The following is an 18,307-nucleotide window of genomic DNA, read 5'->3' as shown; positions in this document are numbered from 1 at the left end:
CCATGGTCTCATCTGATCACTGGTGAGCTTAAGACCACCAAAAAAATTTACAGAATAAAGGATTGTGATAAGGAACTATAATTCCTCTTCATCTTCTGCTTTTACATCATGGACTACATACTTCTTTCTACTTCACTACCATTTATCTTCTCAGCAAGATATTAATGTCCCCATTGGACCTCTCTAAAGATTTCTGACAAACATTCAGCATAACGTATTATAAGTTATATAATCACTGCAGCTCTTAACCCAGTACCAATACAGTGAAGTTTTCATTGCAATTCAGAAATTTCTCTCACCTACACAAGTTTTCACAGTCACCAGGTAGAGATTCTATATTTACAAGAAACCAAATGCTACGTCAATAGATGAAGATATTCTTGCATATATCCCTGAAAGATGACAATTCCAAAGCTTCCTTTTGTGCAGTGTACAAAATACAGGCATAGAGAACCTCACTAAAGAGATCCTTTCCTTTACCTTCTCTGGCAAGTTTATCAATATAATTAAAGTTCACTTTAGTCCTTGAACCTGGCCACTGCTTTGTGAGCAAAACAATCAAGATTTGGAAGACAGCTGTATTCTAAACCAACAATTTTCAAGCTCTGAACTCAGTTATAATTATTTGGGGGGAAAAAAATAAAGTTGTTGAAGGCCATATTAGACAAAGTCCTGGCAGAGAAAGGTCTTGTAAAAAACCCAGTAAATTCTGCCTCCTTTGCTTTTCCTCATGCAGATTAGAAAATATTCAATTGCTATTATGTTTATTCTCTTAGGCAGGTAAGTTTTACTATACACAATCCTTGTTCAGATGGCATAAGTCCATACTCATGACAAAATGATCCATATCTTTTGTCCTCTTAGCTATTTGAACAGACACTTCAGAACTGTTTAGTTTCTCCCTACACTTTCTTTATGTAGCTTCCCTTTTTCGTCTTTCAGGGAATATTAACAATGAAATCAATTACACTTTCCAGTATCAAATTTTCAACCAAATGCAACCAGTTCTATTCACATATCACAAAGGATCCCTCCCCACATAATTCTGTGTGCAGAGGAGAATATGGTGATATTAATTTCTTCCAAGTTGCCAAATGCTTTATTGAGGAACAGACCTGATTAAAGACTTCATACCAACAGAAAGAAAGAAAGGGGAAAAAAAGAATAAAGAAAAAGAATTAAAAAAGCAACTCAAGAAGCTGCTATAAATAGCTGTTAATCAACATAGCCTACGTTACTGCTAAGCATCCAGAGACTCTTTGACAGCATTAATTTCATTTTTGCTCATATTATCTGAGACTTTTTCCATACTTGGTAAGGCATATGTATCCCCACTGGATGTTAGTGGATGGTATTTTACTTTGAAGTAAATTCTGCAGCTCACCAGAATTCCCTGGTGTTCAGCCTGGGAGGGATAGAGGCACAGGTTAATGAGCTGTCGTTTTTCTATATGGTGAAGGCTTTCCTACACTAGAAGTGCTCCCAGCATTCAGTAGCTGCAGTCCATTCCAAAGACACAGATTCCAGCTTTGCTAAGTGAGGGTGCCAGTTATTTTAAAGTTGGTGCTCTTAATCCACCACCAGGACTCTCAATTTACCCTTTTAATGTCATTATAGACTTAGAGCTAATCCCAAACTGCAAGCAGCAACACACAGGACAAAAGGGAACTTAAATCAGGATAGACTATGGATTCCTCATTTGACATACTGACACAATGAATAGCCATCTTTTAATCCCTAATTCTCCAACTCTTTCAGCTGCACACAATATTTAAGTGCCTAGCTGTAAATTGGATTAAAGCCAAAAATGTACCACTGCAGTTTCCTTGCTCTCTATCCTAGAAACACAAACTTGCTTTAAACACTCGATCTGCTACTGGTTTAAAAGTCCTTTTCCTTCCATAGCAGTCTACATTAGCTCCTACTCAAGCTTCTTAATAATCAGATACCAGTAATTCAGCCTTGTTTGGCCTTCCTGCACATTATGTATCCCATTTAAAAAAAATCAGTATAGCACCACCGAAAAACAAATTACCAAAACATAATCCTTAACATTACCCCATCTCTACAAGATGCCTCTCCACTTTCACAGCATGTCAAATTATTACAAACATGCTCCATCTTTCACATCAGTCTCTGTGATATTCGCACTTGGCTTTCAATGACTTGAAGACTAAGGATGTAGGTATTTAACTCTACAGGCAATATTTCATAACAAAAAAAGGGGAAATTTTCTTCAAATTAAGCATATAGTTATCTAATTTAAATAAAACATTTTAAGATGTCTATGTTTTAAAATATTTTTAATTTCACTCATGTTTTACTTGAAAAACAGACAGATTTTTAAAGCTTTATTCCCTCATTTTCTCAGCTGATGTAGAAGCTGTCATTGCAAAATAATCCCAATTAATTCTAACTAGCATCTCCACCTTTATTGACACTTTATAGCATTAAGAAACAAGCATGAAGACCTTATCTACAGCAATTAAAGTCTGCTAATTCTCTAAGCAACAGAGGTAGAGATGCCTAGACAACAAACCCTAATAATTAGAAAAGCTGCATAGGAGGAAGACAAAACAGGTCAAAACCTGCTTTCACACTACGATTACTCAGTGAAGGAGCCTATTATTGTCCTAATTCTTTTAGATTTGTTTGTCCTCCCACGTGGATTTTTTCCTTACCAGCAAGAAATGTATATACATTGTGAAGTCATCTATGAATGCAGCAGTCAAATATTACCCTGTGTACAAACAGCTTAGTTACAGGAGCCAAATATTTGGGGGGGAGGAAGAAAGCTGGAATGTAAAGAAAGTAAGCTGGGTGGCTTTTGAGCAGTTTCAAAATGTGTGTTTTATTAAATACACGTTTCAAAGAAATTAAAATTAATTTTGGTATCACAATACTGAATTCCATGAAGGCTCAGCTCCTCGCTACGTCATTTCTGTGCTGTAACTTGCCATATATGTATGACAAACTTCTTACTCGCCTATGTGTATATTGGGCAGATATCCATGCGAGTTTTCTGGTTTAAAAAGAAAAGAAAACTACAGTGGGTTGTGCCATTTCACAGCGATGGCGCCGCAGTTTCCCCCCCGTTGCCGCCCCCTCACGACGTGCCCGGCCTCCCGCTGCCCGCGCGCCCCCTGCCGGCCGCCGCCTCCCCGCGCGCACGGACACGGACCCGGCCGGGCCCTGCCGAAATCCCCGCGTTGCTCAGCAACCCGTGGGCTTCCTTGGGAACGCGGGCCACTCCCCGAGCTCAAATCACCCCTGATGCATCCCAAATTTGGGTCCTAGTCTGCATGACCCCGTAATCCCTTGGCGCAGAGCTCGGCTAGAATAGCGAAAACTGCTGCCTTTAACCACGTGTCCCCACTACTGCAGGCAGAAGCCACTTGCTTCTGCTTACATGCTAACTTGTTCCATATGGTTTTACTTCTTGCTCCTCTGTCCCTCACAACAAAAACATTTCATCCTATAATGAAAAATGTAAATCTTCCTGCATCTAAAAGGCAAGTCAAAGGAAATCTGACTGAGGAGCTTGCCTCATAGTGACAGCACAAGCATACAGCCTCCCAACTGGATTTGTGCCATCCTTAGTCATGCACAGCTGGTGTTTGCTCACTAAAATACTCTGTTCATAAACAAGCAATCTCTACCCTATTATTGCTGCCATCTATTAATTCAACTTGTTTCTACTATAATAAATCGTCTCTGGCCAGGCAGCTTTCATAAATAGTCATTCTAGTCTGAATATGAATCGTCCTGGCACAAACCCCAAAAATTCTTCCCAAGCGCTCCTAGGGGAGCACAACTGAATGCTGATACATCAAAAGAATGAAAAGAATCAGCTGTCAAACTAAGAAAGCAATTAAAAACAGGACACAAGGGTAAGACTTTAAGTTATTTCTTAACACAAAAAGAACATTGTATAGATTTATAGGCCTTGGTACAAGCCCAAGAGCTTATACATTTCTTAACTAATCCATCTATAACAGGTAACCCAGGGTACCAAAAAACTAATATTCCAGGAAGACATAAGAGGCTGTCCTGCTTATTTTCCCTGGCTTTGAATCAAAAACCAAAATCAAACAAGGAAAAAAAGAAAACCTCTCCAAAACCCCTACTCTGTCTTGGACGTGGTATCTAGGCATCTAAATGAAATCCAGTATTGAGTTATTTACTCTGTAACCATGAGGTAAAAATACGCCAAACAGATTGAAAACCACTATGCAAGACTTAGAACTCCCGAATTCTAATCTCAGCTCTGCCAATAACACCGTGCGACCATGACAATGTCCAAGCCTCTGTTGATGCCCTAGTATTTCAGACAATCACTATAATAACTGAAAAAGCTTCCATATTAAAAAAAAAAGTCTATCTATAGAAACAGCAGGGTTTTGGTTTTGCTTTTTTAACTATAGAAAGCAGACATTCAAGAGAAGAGGGAAGGATGCTTTCTTTTATTAAGAGGACAAAAAATCCTTATGCTTTGACTTTTAATCTTCTAGTTTGACTATCAAACAAGACATAACAGCTGTCACTGAACACAGCAAGAATCTACTCTAATCCAGTCTCCTCTGAAAGCATCTTCTACAGATCACCCTCGCCTGAAAACAGTTGTTCTCAACAGTCTGTGACCTGTATTATCTTAGAAAAAGAACAGTTGAGTTACAAACATAGAATTTATAATGCAAACAGACTGTGTCTAATGAAGGAAGCACAGACCTTTATTGTCATGGTGATCTATCTTCCTCCATGAATCGTTTTTTCCTCCTTTAAGCAGTACATCAAGTCCAAGATCAGTTTCAATAAATCTGTATTTTGCTTATAAGAGATATAAGGACTGTAATAGGTTGCGGGGGCTCCTGAAGCTCTGATTTACTCACATAATCATTACTGCTTCCTCTGAAAGAGACTAACTTAAAAAAAGCAGTGAAGAGAAGAAAAACCATGGGAAGGTAATCCATAATCAGTAGTTATTAAACGTAAAATGAAGGCATCCACTGCTGTGTATCTGAGGATAAAGAAATTCACTATAAACTTCAGCAGGAGGCACCAGTGGACTCTGGGGAAAAAAACTCCTTATTTACTTCTGTATTGGGTCTGACTGAGCTGGAGTTCATTTCCCCTTAGTAGCCCTCACAGTGCTGTGCTTTGCATGGGTAGCTAGAAGTGGATCAAGGACTTGATGATCTCAGAGGTCCTTTCCAACCCGGCTGATTCTATGATAACACACCAGTGTTTCGGCTTCTGCTGAGCACAGCATCAATATGTAACGTTCCTTCCCCAGTCAAGGGCAAGATTCTGGGAAGGAGCACAACTAGGCCAGCTGACCCAAACTAACCAGAGGGATATTCCATATCATATGATGTCAGCTCAGATATAAAAGCTTAGGAAAGGAGAAGGAAGGGGGGCATCCATTGTCTCCAATGACTGCCTGCTAAGAAACCATTATGAGTCACTGAAGCCCTGCTTCTCAGGACATGGTCGGACATTGCTGCTGATGGGAAGTAGAGAATAAACCTCATTATTTTTCGCTTCGCTTTTCTGCACACAAGTTTTACTTTTCTGCTTTAGTAAAGTGCCTTATCCCAACCCACGAGTCATTTTCCATATTATTCTCTCTTCCCTTTTCCAGCTGGGAAGGGTAGTGATAGAGCAGCTGGGTGAGCACTTAAGGGCATCCAGCCAAGATCAACCCACTACAACTTCATTCGCCATAACAAAAGTGATCATTGCAATGACCTCTACAATTCAGAGCACTGGACAATCCTAGCCTGGAACAAGATCCACTTCAAAAGCCTGAGATACTCACTTCAAAAGCCTGACTCACAAAATTAGTGAACTGTAATCAATGTGAGTACACAAATCAACACACCAGTGACTTCAAGGCCAAAGTTTAAACATAAACATGATGTACGCATCATTATCTCAAAAAAACCCAAAACAAAAACAAACAAACCAAAAAAAAAAAACACACAAAAAATATATTAATGCATGAACAGGCAAGAGAGAGTTGAGTTTATTCAATCCACCTTAATTTCACATTTTCTAACTTGTAACTATATCAATGCACAATTTCACCCAGGTAGCAGCTTGCTAACTTGTGACCATCGGTTCATGCAAGTCACAGCTGTTTCATCAATTTCAGCTCCTCTTCATTGATTAACATGCACCAGACACCGGCCTGCGACTTCAGAATCGTAACATCAGAAATGGCAGGCGCATTCTGCGTTTGCTTAACTTTCTTGGCTCAGTTTCATTTAAAATTAGTTCTCAGTCTCTGATTTGCCACATAACTCCAGCAGTAACCTCTTCAATCATTCTAGGCTATGGTCTCTCTTATTTGTGTGCTTCATGAGTGTTTTAATGGGCTACAGAAGTGGTATATCACATTATTATGTTTAAAGCCAGATGCTTAACTCCTAACAAAGGGCATAATCCCAAAACTTGTGTATGTCAGAATTACTAAGAGATGCTTTATCTCCCTGTTCGAAAAGTATCAGACACAATCTTAAAAACACATAAACTGGTACCGAAAGTTATGTGCAATTAGTTGCCATGATTTCCATGGAGCTACTCAATGGCCATCCAACAACAGATCACATTGCAGGCTCACATTTGTTTAACAAAAGTATTACAGCAAACGCCATGTTTTAAAGTTAATTAGAAGAAACCGTTCAAGCAGTTTTGCTTTCAAGATGACAGATTTCTCTGAAATCAAATTACTCCAACAGCCTATTTAAAACACAGAATTAAAACTGTAAAATAACAAGATCAGATGCCATCACAAACAGTACATATTTCATTTAACAGCTTTAAACACTCTTCTTATTAAGTGAGTTTATGGAAATTTCTTTTAACTTTATACAAAATTCCTACAGAAAGTGTGCAGATTGCATGTAAACCTCACTCTTTCTACCTGTTGTTTTCTTTTACTCATCTTTTACAACATTAAAAAGATGCTACGTTTATCTGATTAAAGTAGTTGAGGATCTTTCTATTTCATGTTTTATGAGCACAAAACTTGCATTATACACTCTCATTTAGGAAATAAGGTTTGCTTCTGAGTATACATGTGTGGCAACAAATGTGCACAATGGAACTACCCCCAGTCTGTAGCAGCAGGTGGACATAATGAACACCTGTGGTTTTTACACTTGAATGGTTCCCACCGTCTATTTATAGTCCAGGTAACAGTTTGAGCAATACCAAACTGGGGAATGATAATTTTTCATTAAAACAAAAAGTATTTCCAAGCTTTAGGGAAGATACATAGCCCTTTTTTTTCCCATAGCTGTTTATATAAAGTATTTTTATAATAATTTCTCCAGAAAAACTAAATCTTTGGACCTATATTTTTGAATCAGTGTTCTGAATTGATAGAATTTAATTATCTGTTAAGTGTCTCTAACCTGCACAAGCATCCTCTACTACATCTATACATTCTTGTAGAATTGAAGTTGAACTCAGTAACACACAAGGGAAAGGACACAGCCAAACCAAGAGAAAGGATGAGATCTACTAAGTAGATGGTACTGACAAAATATAAACAAATTAACAGAAACTCAGAAGTCCACCAAAAACAAATAAAGAAATTAACTGTCAGAGTAAATACATTTAATGTATGTGACTGCCCTCAGCAGTAACCACTTGATATATGACACACATTCCACATTAAGGCTGATAATTAGATGATTACCTACCGAATCATTTGCTGCTAAGGCGAGGGCTATATTTACTGTAAGAAAGAGAAAAGAGAAAAAACCAAAAAGATTAAATCCGGGAAAACTGAATTCCTAAATATTCAGAACATCATCACTACAAACATGAGAAAATATAATATAAATACATGACACTTATTTAATAATTGCATCATCATCTTGGTTCTTAGCTTCTTGCACCTCTACAATATTTTCAGTTTAAGTGGCAGCAGCACTCACATTTCAGTCCACATTTGTTAACAAGTGAACAAACATAATCTGCAAAAACTTGCAAACTCTTAAGTTTCTAGAGGACACTGCAAAATAAAAACAATCTCGGTATTTTGCCAAAGCACAACATTAAGGAAAAATTTTTGAGGTACCCACTTCTGAATCGTGGACGCCGTACTACAAAACTAAATTCACCCTGTCACTGATAACCTTCACCCTTCACTGGTAACAGTGTCCAGTGAACTTTCATAAAACTAGAATTTAGGTAAGTATTGGCATGAACTATTAAAGCACAGTGACCAGAAAGATGATATCACTATTATTGATTTCTTGTGATATATTGAATATAGATGTTTCCTGGAACAAGGTGCAAGGTATGCTTTTCACTTGATTGTTATGGCAGAAAACAAAATCACATCTACCTGAAAGCAACTGTAACAACTAAAGAAACAGACAAAAAGGAATGAAGCAACTAAAAAGACTGAGTTTGTTTACAGCTTTTATATTTCCATCAATACTTAATTCCCATAACTAAAAAGCACATACAAGAAATGGTATCTTTAATGGCTCACCACCTTCAATTATATTGGAAGACCTCCCAGAAGCTTCAGTATAAACAAATAGTAATTTTTATAATGCAAGCAGTAACATGTTTTAGGAAAAAAAAAACCCACACACCACAAGAAGAAACCCAACACACACAACTCTTTCTTGGCTAACATCTTTTGTTTTCTTTACATATTGCTGTTTGTCAGTCCACACAACCTCTCAACAAAGGTAAGCTGCAGTCAGTCTTGTTCTACCAGAAGAGTATAATGGTTCTGAGAACAAGCTGGGAAGCCAGATTCCCATCTGGAAGAACTTAGCACTGAGAAAGGTAAGCTCCTTCAAACAAAATGGTCAGGGCGTTAACAAGGACAACTGTACAGCTTTGTCTAAGAGGCACACAGCCTCTCTGTTTACTCCTAAGCTAATAAAGCACATAGATTTTATTCTTCAACTTGATATTTAAACATAGGCTTGATTAATTATTCCCCAAATCAATCATGGGAAAATTCATCTTCTGAAAGTTGGAGACCAATCTACAAATCACAGATAAGGGGAAAAAACAAGCAAACCAACTTTATTATCAATAAAAAAAGAAAAAAAAACAAATCAACTGCAACTCATATCTGAAGGAGGACAGACACTGTCTTAAAAATCACTTCATACATCTATCTTCTTCTTACACACCTTTCATGTGTGAAAATTAATTTATGATCCACAATGCTTCTTCAATAAAAAATATTTGACTACTGAAGGGAAAGAAGGTAAACAGTATAGCACGTAAACCTAAGTTTTTTAGCAAGATATCTAGCTGAACACTTGATGTTGAATCCCAGCTGAATCTTGCACTCCCTTGTATTTGTATTACTGTCAGTTCCAAGAGGGGGTAAACATGCAGCATAGGACCTAACCTGACCCTAAACATTCATATTGGCCCTAACTACTAAGCTCCTATAGCCAGGAGTGCAGGAGAGCAAGGCGGTACATGCCAGAAAGTCTATACAACTTCTAAGCAGGCAACTTCTAACCACAGTATCCACTCATGGGTTTAGCACTCATGCTAAACCAGCAGCTCCACCTGCCCACCAGTATCAGGAACGATGCACAGGTTGACCCAAGTTAGTCTAATCCAACCTAAACCTGGCACGAAGCCTTGGATATTGGGAAAAGGTTCTTCACTCAGAGGGGGCCTGGGCACTGGAACAGGATCCCCAGAGAAGTGGTCACAGCACCAAACCTGACAGAGTTCAAGATATATTTGGATGATACTCTCAGGCACAAGGTGTGACTCCTGGGGATGGTCCTGAGCTGGGCCAGCAGCTGAACTCTAATGATCCTTGTGGGTCCTTTTCAACTCAGGATATTCTATGATTCTAGTCTTCTTGAAATCAGCACAAGAGTGGGAAGGTTTATTACCATGTACTTTCTAATTTCCAAATTCAAACTGGCCCTAGGAATAGCACGGTTGAAGTCTCAGAACACCGAGCTAACAACACAAAACTTCTTGGTCCAAAATCAGACGTATATAGAACCAGCTGAGTGTGCCTGTATCTGTGACATGGTCAATATACATCATCAATGAAATATGTATAGATAATTTAGATGAACTCTGAAAGATAGCTTTCAATACTTACGTCTCAACGTAAGCGCCATTTAGAAACAGAATTTATCAGAATATTTTAACATGTAGAGAAGGCCCAAAATCAAAAAAGTTTCAATAAGAGTATATCCTACATGCAGAACAAAAGTACGCAAGAGGAAAAAAAAGTTAAAACAGAGTTAATATGACTGAGATAATGTCAACACATGGTAAAATGTATGAGCTTTCCTGAACAATACTAACAAATCTCAGCCTGTTAGTCTTTGCTAAAAATGTCTGAAGGCCTACATAGTAAGTAGTTTTATTTTCCCCAAACTTCAGGATTGTCAAAATGTGAGCAAGAACATCAGTCTCTCATTTTATTTTACTTCCACAGCTGAAAACAGCAAGACTTCCAATAAATAAAAAATGCCTCTTCTTTCAAGACCACACATTGACCTCTTCTCATGCCAGGATCAATTTTCTTCAGCACTCTCATCTTCAGGCTAATGCAAAACAAGGAACAGAAGAATAAAAAAAAAAGAAAAACCACAAACCCTAAACTTTGGCCAGATGGAGTAAATACAGAAGGATGCTGTTAAAAGACAGCAACTTGACAGGAAAGTGACAGAAAACACAGGAAACAAACAAAGAATCCAAGACTTGTACTACACAAAAAGAAACAACAACAAAAAACAACTGTAGCATTTAAACATGCATTGAAAAATATTTTTCCTACAACACAACTGCTTCTAATCATTGACTGCATTGATCTCAGAAGACCAAAAAGCGCTGGAAGCAACAAAGAATACAACAGGAAAGCCAAATGCAACAAACAGAAAGAGTTATTCAACAGGTGAAGGAATGGCCCTGACAAAATTGACCAGAATGCAGATCCAGAGCAATTAAAACATTACCACACTGAGAAAAACAAGAAAAAGAACCCTGATAGGCTTTCTGAGATACAAGCAGTAAGACTTTTTTCTGTACTGCTTTAGGAATTAGAGGTGCTTACTATTCTCTTTTCTTTGAAATTCCTGCTCTCAAAATGTGTCAGCAGAATTGTCCCCAAACATATTTCCCATAAACCTCAATTACAAAGAATATAATTTTAAATACATAATTCAGTAATGGTGCCATACAATACTTTTGTTTATACTAGTTATCTGATCTTTCGTTGTCCCTCTGAATCATTAAATTTATTCTCATTATAATAAACAAGAATATGGATTTTTTCTCAATATTATGAATTAATACATTCATTAAAAAAGGCTGTCCAATACAGCTACATTTGAACGGTTCATTTACATTTCTAATCTCTTATTTAATGCTTGTTGAACCCTGATTTTTTATTTTTAAATGCACGGGAACAAACTCTCTCCCAGCTTTAAGTATTATTTATACATATGTTATATTTTATGTAGAAATTACATATAGGTGCCAGTTAGCAGAACTTGAATTCACACATTTGTTTGCAGATACAAGAAGAATAGTCTGAATTTACTGTGCAAATTATGTTCATTTTGTAAACTGTTGACAGACAAACAGTTATTTGGTATTTTACCTGAAACAACCAGACCATGAATTATAATGATGTACCTTTTGGTTGATGGTTAAGAAATGCAAGTGTTAATTATTTTGCATGTCTTTGTATAGGTATGTGTATCCTATGTATAGGATAATAGATAAATAGATTTAAAAAAAAAAGGAAATTATTTTTTTCTAAGTATAGTTACTTTTAGTACAGGTATCATGTTTGTCTGTTCTAGTATTTATTATCCAACAGTCCTTTTCAAGCACAGCTGAAATACAAAACAAAAAATGGTAAATTAAAAGCTATATCCATCTGTTATTCTCAACAACTGGACATGAACAGTAGACATCATTCAACTAAAGCATGACTCTTCTCCAATCTAGATGCTAAGAAAGAGATCTTTAAACAAATTTCTAACACTTCACACAGACCTTTTCAAAGAAGTTTACCTTCAGTGTTACAGAATCGTAGAATGGTTTGAGTTGGAAGGGGCTCTAAAGATCAGCCAGCTCCAAACCCCTGCTATGGAGAGGGACACCTTCCACTAGACCAGGTTGTACAAAACCCCATCCAACTTGGCCTTGAACACATCCAGGGACAGGGTATCCACCACTTCTCTGAGCAACCCGTTCCAGTGCCTCACCACCCTCAGAGTAAAGAATTTCTTCCTAACATCTCATCTACATCTCTCCACTTCAAGCTTAGAACCATTCACTCTTGTCCTATCACTATCTGCCCATGTAAAAAGCCACTCTCCTTCCTTTTTATAAGTCCCCTTTAAGCATACTGGAAGGCTGCTATAATGTCTCCCTAGAGCCTTCTTTTCTCCCAGTTGAACCACCCCAACTCTCTCAGCCTGTCTTCACAGCAGAGATGCTCCAGCCCTCCGATCACCTTTGTGGCACTCATCTGGACCCACTCTAACAGGTCCATGTCCTTCTTATGCTGGGGGACCCAAACCTGGATGCAATGTGACCATCCAGCCAATTCCTTATCCACCAAGTAGTCTGTACATCAAATCCCAGTCTCTCCAGTTCAGACAAAAGGATGTTGTGCAGGAGAGAGCCAAATGCTTTACACAAATCCAGGGAGATAACACCAGTCACTCTTCCCTCATCCACCACAACTGTAACCCCACCTTAGAAGGCTACCACAGTTGCTGGCATGATGATTATTTTTCCATTTTGCCATCATTGTTTAAGTTCAAGAAAATTTCTGCAGTACTGGTAACCCATGAATTATCCTACCACCTAGGAACTGCATAGTTAGAGAACAATTAATCTAAAACCTAATGGTGGAGTAGGCAGTTTTGTGGTTTACAACTACTGTTTCCTCTTTTGTTTATGAAACAGTTATATAAGTAGTTGAGAAAATTGGACAGTCCTGATTTTGAGCCTTTCTAAATATTAGTGTCCTCGACAGAGCACATGACCATGCTCACACAGCAGAGAGGCACTGTACAGGCACACCTAAGCTGCTAGAGGAAGTGCCACCACACTACCATATGATCCCATTCACCTCAGCTTACATCGCCTCTTATAGCAGACTGTCTCAGGACACCACTGCACTATTAGATACTATTTCAAAGCTGTCTGCTCCATTTATATCTTATTTAAAGGCAAGACTTCTGTACCCAAACAGATTCTCAATGGCTGCAATGGGACTTAACAGAGGTAAAGGGCAGCGTTAGTGGAACCAATTTACAAGCTAATGACACAAACATCCAAATATTCTTTACCAAGTATTAGAAAATGTGCAAAGTCAACAATTAAAAAAGGTCAGATCTTACCTGCTGTTGTTGATTTTCCAACTCCCCCTTTTCCAGAAGCCAAGACCACCACCTGCTTAACTCCTTCTATGGGCTTCTGCTTTGGCAGCCCTCGTGACAGGATCCGGGCGCGTCTGTCCCCAAGAGAGTCGTCCCCGGAGCTCGAGGACTAACAAAACCAGAATGCAAGTAAATGGTATGCATCAACATGCAGCTTTCGCAGAGCTGACAAGAAGGAACCCACCTGCACACTGAGAAATTGTCACTACTAGTCCAAAAAAACCCTTTGGCACTCGGGCTCTCCCAAAGGGAGCCTGCTTCACACGGCGGGCAGGGACGGGGCCCACTTAAAAGTAACCCCAGTCGCATTTTGCTTAGACTCAAATATGATCGATCTTAACATCTAAACTAAAAGAAAAAAAAAAGGAGGACTTGTGTTGAAATAAACCAAAGCCTTTAAAAGTCCTTTAAAAGTCGAAGCTTTAAAAAAAGAGCCCAAACCTAGCCGTCTTTTCTGCACAGTTGTTTCAGGCACAACAAACACGGCAAACAGCGAAGCAGCAGGAACGCGAGGTGCAGAGGGCAGGCGGTGCCGCACAGGCAGCTGTCCCGAGGGCCGTCTTTGCCCGCCCCGAGCCGTGCCCCAGGCATCCTCTCCGCCGCTCCTGCGGCAGAGGAGCCACACGCGGCCCCGCGGCAGGACGGAGCGAGCAGCCGAGTGGAGCATCCCCGCGGGCAGCGTCCCACCTGCTCCCGGAAGGTACAATTACACCGCCAAAGGCGGTGAGCGCCGCGCTACTCCCTGGGAGTGGACTCAGATCCACGCAAAAAGCCGGCAGACCCCATCTCCCTCTGCCCAGCCCGACACTGCCCTAGACCTAGACTTAGACTTCAGCGACCGCATCCCCTCCCGCAGGGATACTGCTGCCGAACTGGCCACCGCAGGACACGGTCCGACAGGGCATCCACGGAGAGCCAGACTACGGCGGTGCCTCCGCCTGCCGCCCTCCGCAGCGCGCCCGCAAGCACAGCCCGCCGCTCGGCCGCTCCGCTCCCCTCCCGCCCCGGGCGGACGCGGCGCACGGCGGAGCTCACGCCTCACTCACCGCGGAGCCGGCGAACGGAGCGGTGCAAGCGGCGGGCGCGCAACCCGGACCGCACGACGGCGCTGCCGGAGCCCGCCCGCCGCCGGCGGGGAGGAGGCGGGCAGCGCCCCGCACCCAGCGCCAGGCGGGACCCGCCATCCCGCCGCCGCCCCGCCCCCGGCGCGCTGAGATGGCGCCGTCTGCCCGCGCCCCAGCCCGCCCCGCGCTCCGCCCGGCACAGAGCCCCGGAGCAGGCGGTGGCGCTGGCTGGGCAGGGGAGAGAGGGCGGCTTGCTGGATGTGAGAGTTTGGCGCTGAGAACTGCTGCGGCCCCGGACTTGGGTGGAAGAGACCCAGGTCCTCCCGCAGAGAGCACAAGCGGTGGCACTGTGAAGCAGCAGCACGGAAGGCGGCTCCCTGCCTCTGTCTGTAAGGAAAATGGGGCCAAGGGATCAGCACCGAGTGACCACACGCATTACGAATTGGTTCGGACTTGCTCCTTATAATGCTGTACTTGTCCCCGCAGAGGGTCGTTCTGGCGCTCTCTGCAGCGCTCCCTCGGCCTGTCGATGCCTTCTGAGTTCTCATCTTGGCCCGCAAAATAGTCGGCCGAGAGCCTGGTCCTGTCTTGGTTTGTATTCTCTACAAATATATATATATCCCATTTTCTCCTTGGGGTCATTAGGTAAAAGAACAAAGAGACCTGTAGCCAAGACAGATGCCACCTGTTTGTTTTTGTTTGTGTTGGTTTTTGTTTTGTTGGGTTTTTTTTAATAATGCTAATATTGAAGCATAGAATAACAGAATGGGTAAGGTTGGAAGGGAGCACAGTGGGATATCTGGTCCAACCTCCCTCCTCAAGCAGGGCCATCCGAGAGCACATGACACAGGACTGCATCCAGAGAGTTCTTGAGTATCTCCATTGCGGGAAACTCCACAACCTCTCTGGGCAATCTGTTCCAGTTCTCAGTAACCCCACACAGTAAAGAAGATCTTCCTCATATGCAGATGGAACTTCTTCTGCATCACTTTCTGCCTGTTGCCTCTTGTCCTATTGCTTGGCACCGATCATTGTTCTAGTCACAGTTTCAGTTTTCCATCCAGTTTACCCTCTCTCAGTAAAAGTTTCATCAAAACCACATTTCTGTTCCTTATATTCAGTGAGATTTGTTTAAAGCTTCAAGACACATCATCTATTGCTTCTCTCCCATTTACAAGGCTTGCATCCACTTTGTGGAAGGAAATTATCGGTTTGACATTATTTGCTCCTGACAATTCCATGAGCAATCCTTATTCATCTGAGTGGTATTACAGAAGTAATTCCAGATCTTGGCAGTTTCAGGCCATTAGTTTTCAAATAAAAAATACAGTGTAGATAGTGTCTTCTCTTAGTATCTTTTGTAATATGTAATGGATCAGAGGATTTTACATCAGTTTAAAGCATTATTATGATAAAAATGTCCTCTCTTTCATAGTAAGTGGAATTTTCACTACTATTTTAAATGTTATTTTTTGTCTTTTATTATTAAAAGCACTAATCAAGCATTTTGCTCAAACCTACACTTTTCCAGTGCTCAGCTACAACACATAAATTATAATGATAAAAATATTTTTTTTCCTATGCTTTAAGCAATTCTCATATTTTGCATAGCCAGCACAGACACCTGAAGTGGTCAAATAGTTTCCCAATAATTTACCCTACTGTCAAACCAAAACACAAATGAATACTGAAAATGAATAAGCCATTTCATTTTGAAACTGCAATGTAGATCTGCCCTGAGGACCTTTTTTTCATGGCAAAAACATGTTACCTTTTGCATTGCAGGAAATTTGCATAATTGTTTTTTCTACTTTGATCAGTTGGGGGCAGTGTTAAAGTGCAAAATATTGTGCATTTCACATAAATGGAATTGGTACTGCAGGATCATTGGTAGGAATACACTTTAGATATGCATCACTTCAAAGTCTATACAAAGAAAAGAATATGGCAAAACATTCTATGAGATACTGCTTAATTTTGAGAATAGCTCCAACACTGATTGGAATAATCCCCAAATATTTTCGTGGGCTTGCTTTTTTTTGTAAAGCTGATCTAGCACAAACTGAAACTGAGCTAACAATTCTCAATATTTTTAGTTTTAATCATTTCTTTTAGCATTGGTTTGTTAATAGTAGGATAGCTAATATGGCAGTAAGTTGTATTGAATGTAAATACAAAAAATAGGATTTGGCCATTAGAAAGGAAATCAATTTACTCAGCAATAAAGGAGACATTTTCAAAATACCTTGACTTTAGTGGAATACACTGATTGTGGTTTGACTGAGAAGTGTTTCACCACCTCTAATAATTGTGAGACAGTTTTACGGATTATACATTTCTCATAATTGTTCTGGGTGTCCCGTTTAAATTTTAACACTACTAAAACACAGCTAAAAAAAGAGCATATTATCAAAACCGTAAGCTTTCGAGGCTGATGGAACCCTGTGTTTCCATTCTCATTTCTGGATGTTTGTATAGTACCATATTAATAATATAGTAAGTTAAAGACACACTGCAAACTCTTTCTCATATGAGCCATCTATTTTGGTCACAATTTGAACTAGAAACCATATTAAAGAGTGGCTAAAAAAATGTTCTTCGAAACTAAGGGGTCATTTTAGCTTCATGACCAGGCCTGTAATCTTTGGCCACAAAGGTATACCACTGCATGCTGGAGTGAGTGTGTGGCATGGGGGGGGGGGAGGGGTGTCTCAGATTCTGGGGGGTTTTTTCCCTGGCTGGTTGGCCAGCCCTGGCACCTTAAATACATTTAAAATGCTGATTTTTAATTTTTTTTTTGTCCACATGGTGATAATTACTTGGTTGATGAAGAAAGGAATTCTTACATAGTTAAATTTTAGGCCAGTTTTCAAAGCTCATGTGATGGACAATGAGGCTGATGTTGCATGATTAAGAAATATAGATGAATACATTAAATTATTAGATAGTTTTCCACATATTGTAATATAGTAAAATAAGATACAATGCCCTAAAATATGGCACTTCTGGAGAAGTGAGGAAAACCCTCACTGTGATTGCATTTTAAAAGCTAGAGACTGTTTCCATCTGAGCGTCAGACTGCTAGAGAGCAAGGAGGACACCTGGGGTTAACACATTCCCTTTTTTCCATGCTTTTTTAAATTGGAGTTGTTCCCAAGTTTTTTCAAAATGCCCACTGGTGTGAGTTCTTTGCTTTACCTTCGCTATGCTCCTTGTGGAAATTAAAGCAACGTCCAGGCTGCTTTACTTCATGCTGAGACACTGATCTGGTCCTACACAGATCAGCATCAGCTTGACAAAGCTTGTGCATGTGGACTTGGTGTCATACTTGGGGATAACAGGCTCCTGATGTATCAGTAAGGCACATCTCACAAACATGTAAGTAGGGAATTTCAGGCCTTAGAGGAGAAAACAACTGCAGGCATATATGAGGAGAGTCCTTACATCTCACACTATTGCCTCTCATTCATTAGAATTTCTCTTTTAATGTCTTTTTTCTGCTAGGCTTAGGCAACAAGGTCAACATCACTGATAACAGAGGCAGTTGTTGCAAAGTAAATTTGGACCAAGGGATTTTAACAGATTCTGATTTCAAATATCCACACAAAACAAGGGAGGTTTACCTGTGCTTTCTTAAAAAATATTACCTTCCTTAAGAAGAAAAACGTTCATTATATATGGCAGTGCTTGAAACTGTAACATCTTAACAAGCACAATGAAAACACAGAAGAAACAGTAACAAGTTCTTCATTTTTCTTTATCAGGTGTATTACTATCTCCAATAAATATAAGACCACAAAAGTAACTTCATCAGATGCG

At 40.0% G+C, this 18,307-nt stretch overlaps 1 protein-coding gene across 1 annotated transcript in view; it reads right to left on the bottom strand.

Moving 5' to 3' along the window:
• The window catches only part of NUBPL (nucleotide binding protein like), an 84,712-nt gene extending 70,343 nt beyond the window's left edge, over positions 1–14,369 (bottom strand). The window contains exons 1-3 of the mRNA XM_032691329.1: positions 14,297–14,369; positions 13,386–13,533; positions 7,710–7,744 (exon numbers count right to left, since the gene is read on the bottom strand). Of these exons, the coding sequence (XP_032547220.1) occupies positions 7,710–7,744; positions 13,386–13,533; positions 14,297–14,329 (216 nt within the window). The 5' untranslated portion in view covers positions 14,330–14,369. The remainder of the gene's footprint in view (positions 1–7,709; positions 7,745–13,385; positions 13,534–14,296) is intronic.
• Between the last annotated feature and the right edge of the window lie 3,938 nt (positions 14,370–18,307).

Source organism: Chiroxiphia lanceolata, chromosome 6 (genome assembly GCF_009829145.1).
Source record: "Chiroxiphia lanceolata isolate bChiLan1 chromosome 6, bChiLan1.pri, whole genome shotgun sequence".
In the NCBI taxonomy this organism is placed as follows: domain Eukaryota; kingdom Metazoa; phylum Chordata; class Aves; order Passeriformes; family Pipridae; genus Chiroxiphia; species Chiroxiphia lanceolata.
This window is presented reverse-complemented; position numbering and strand designations above follow the sequence as displayed.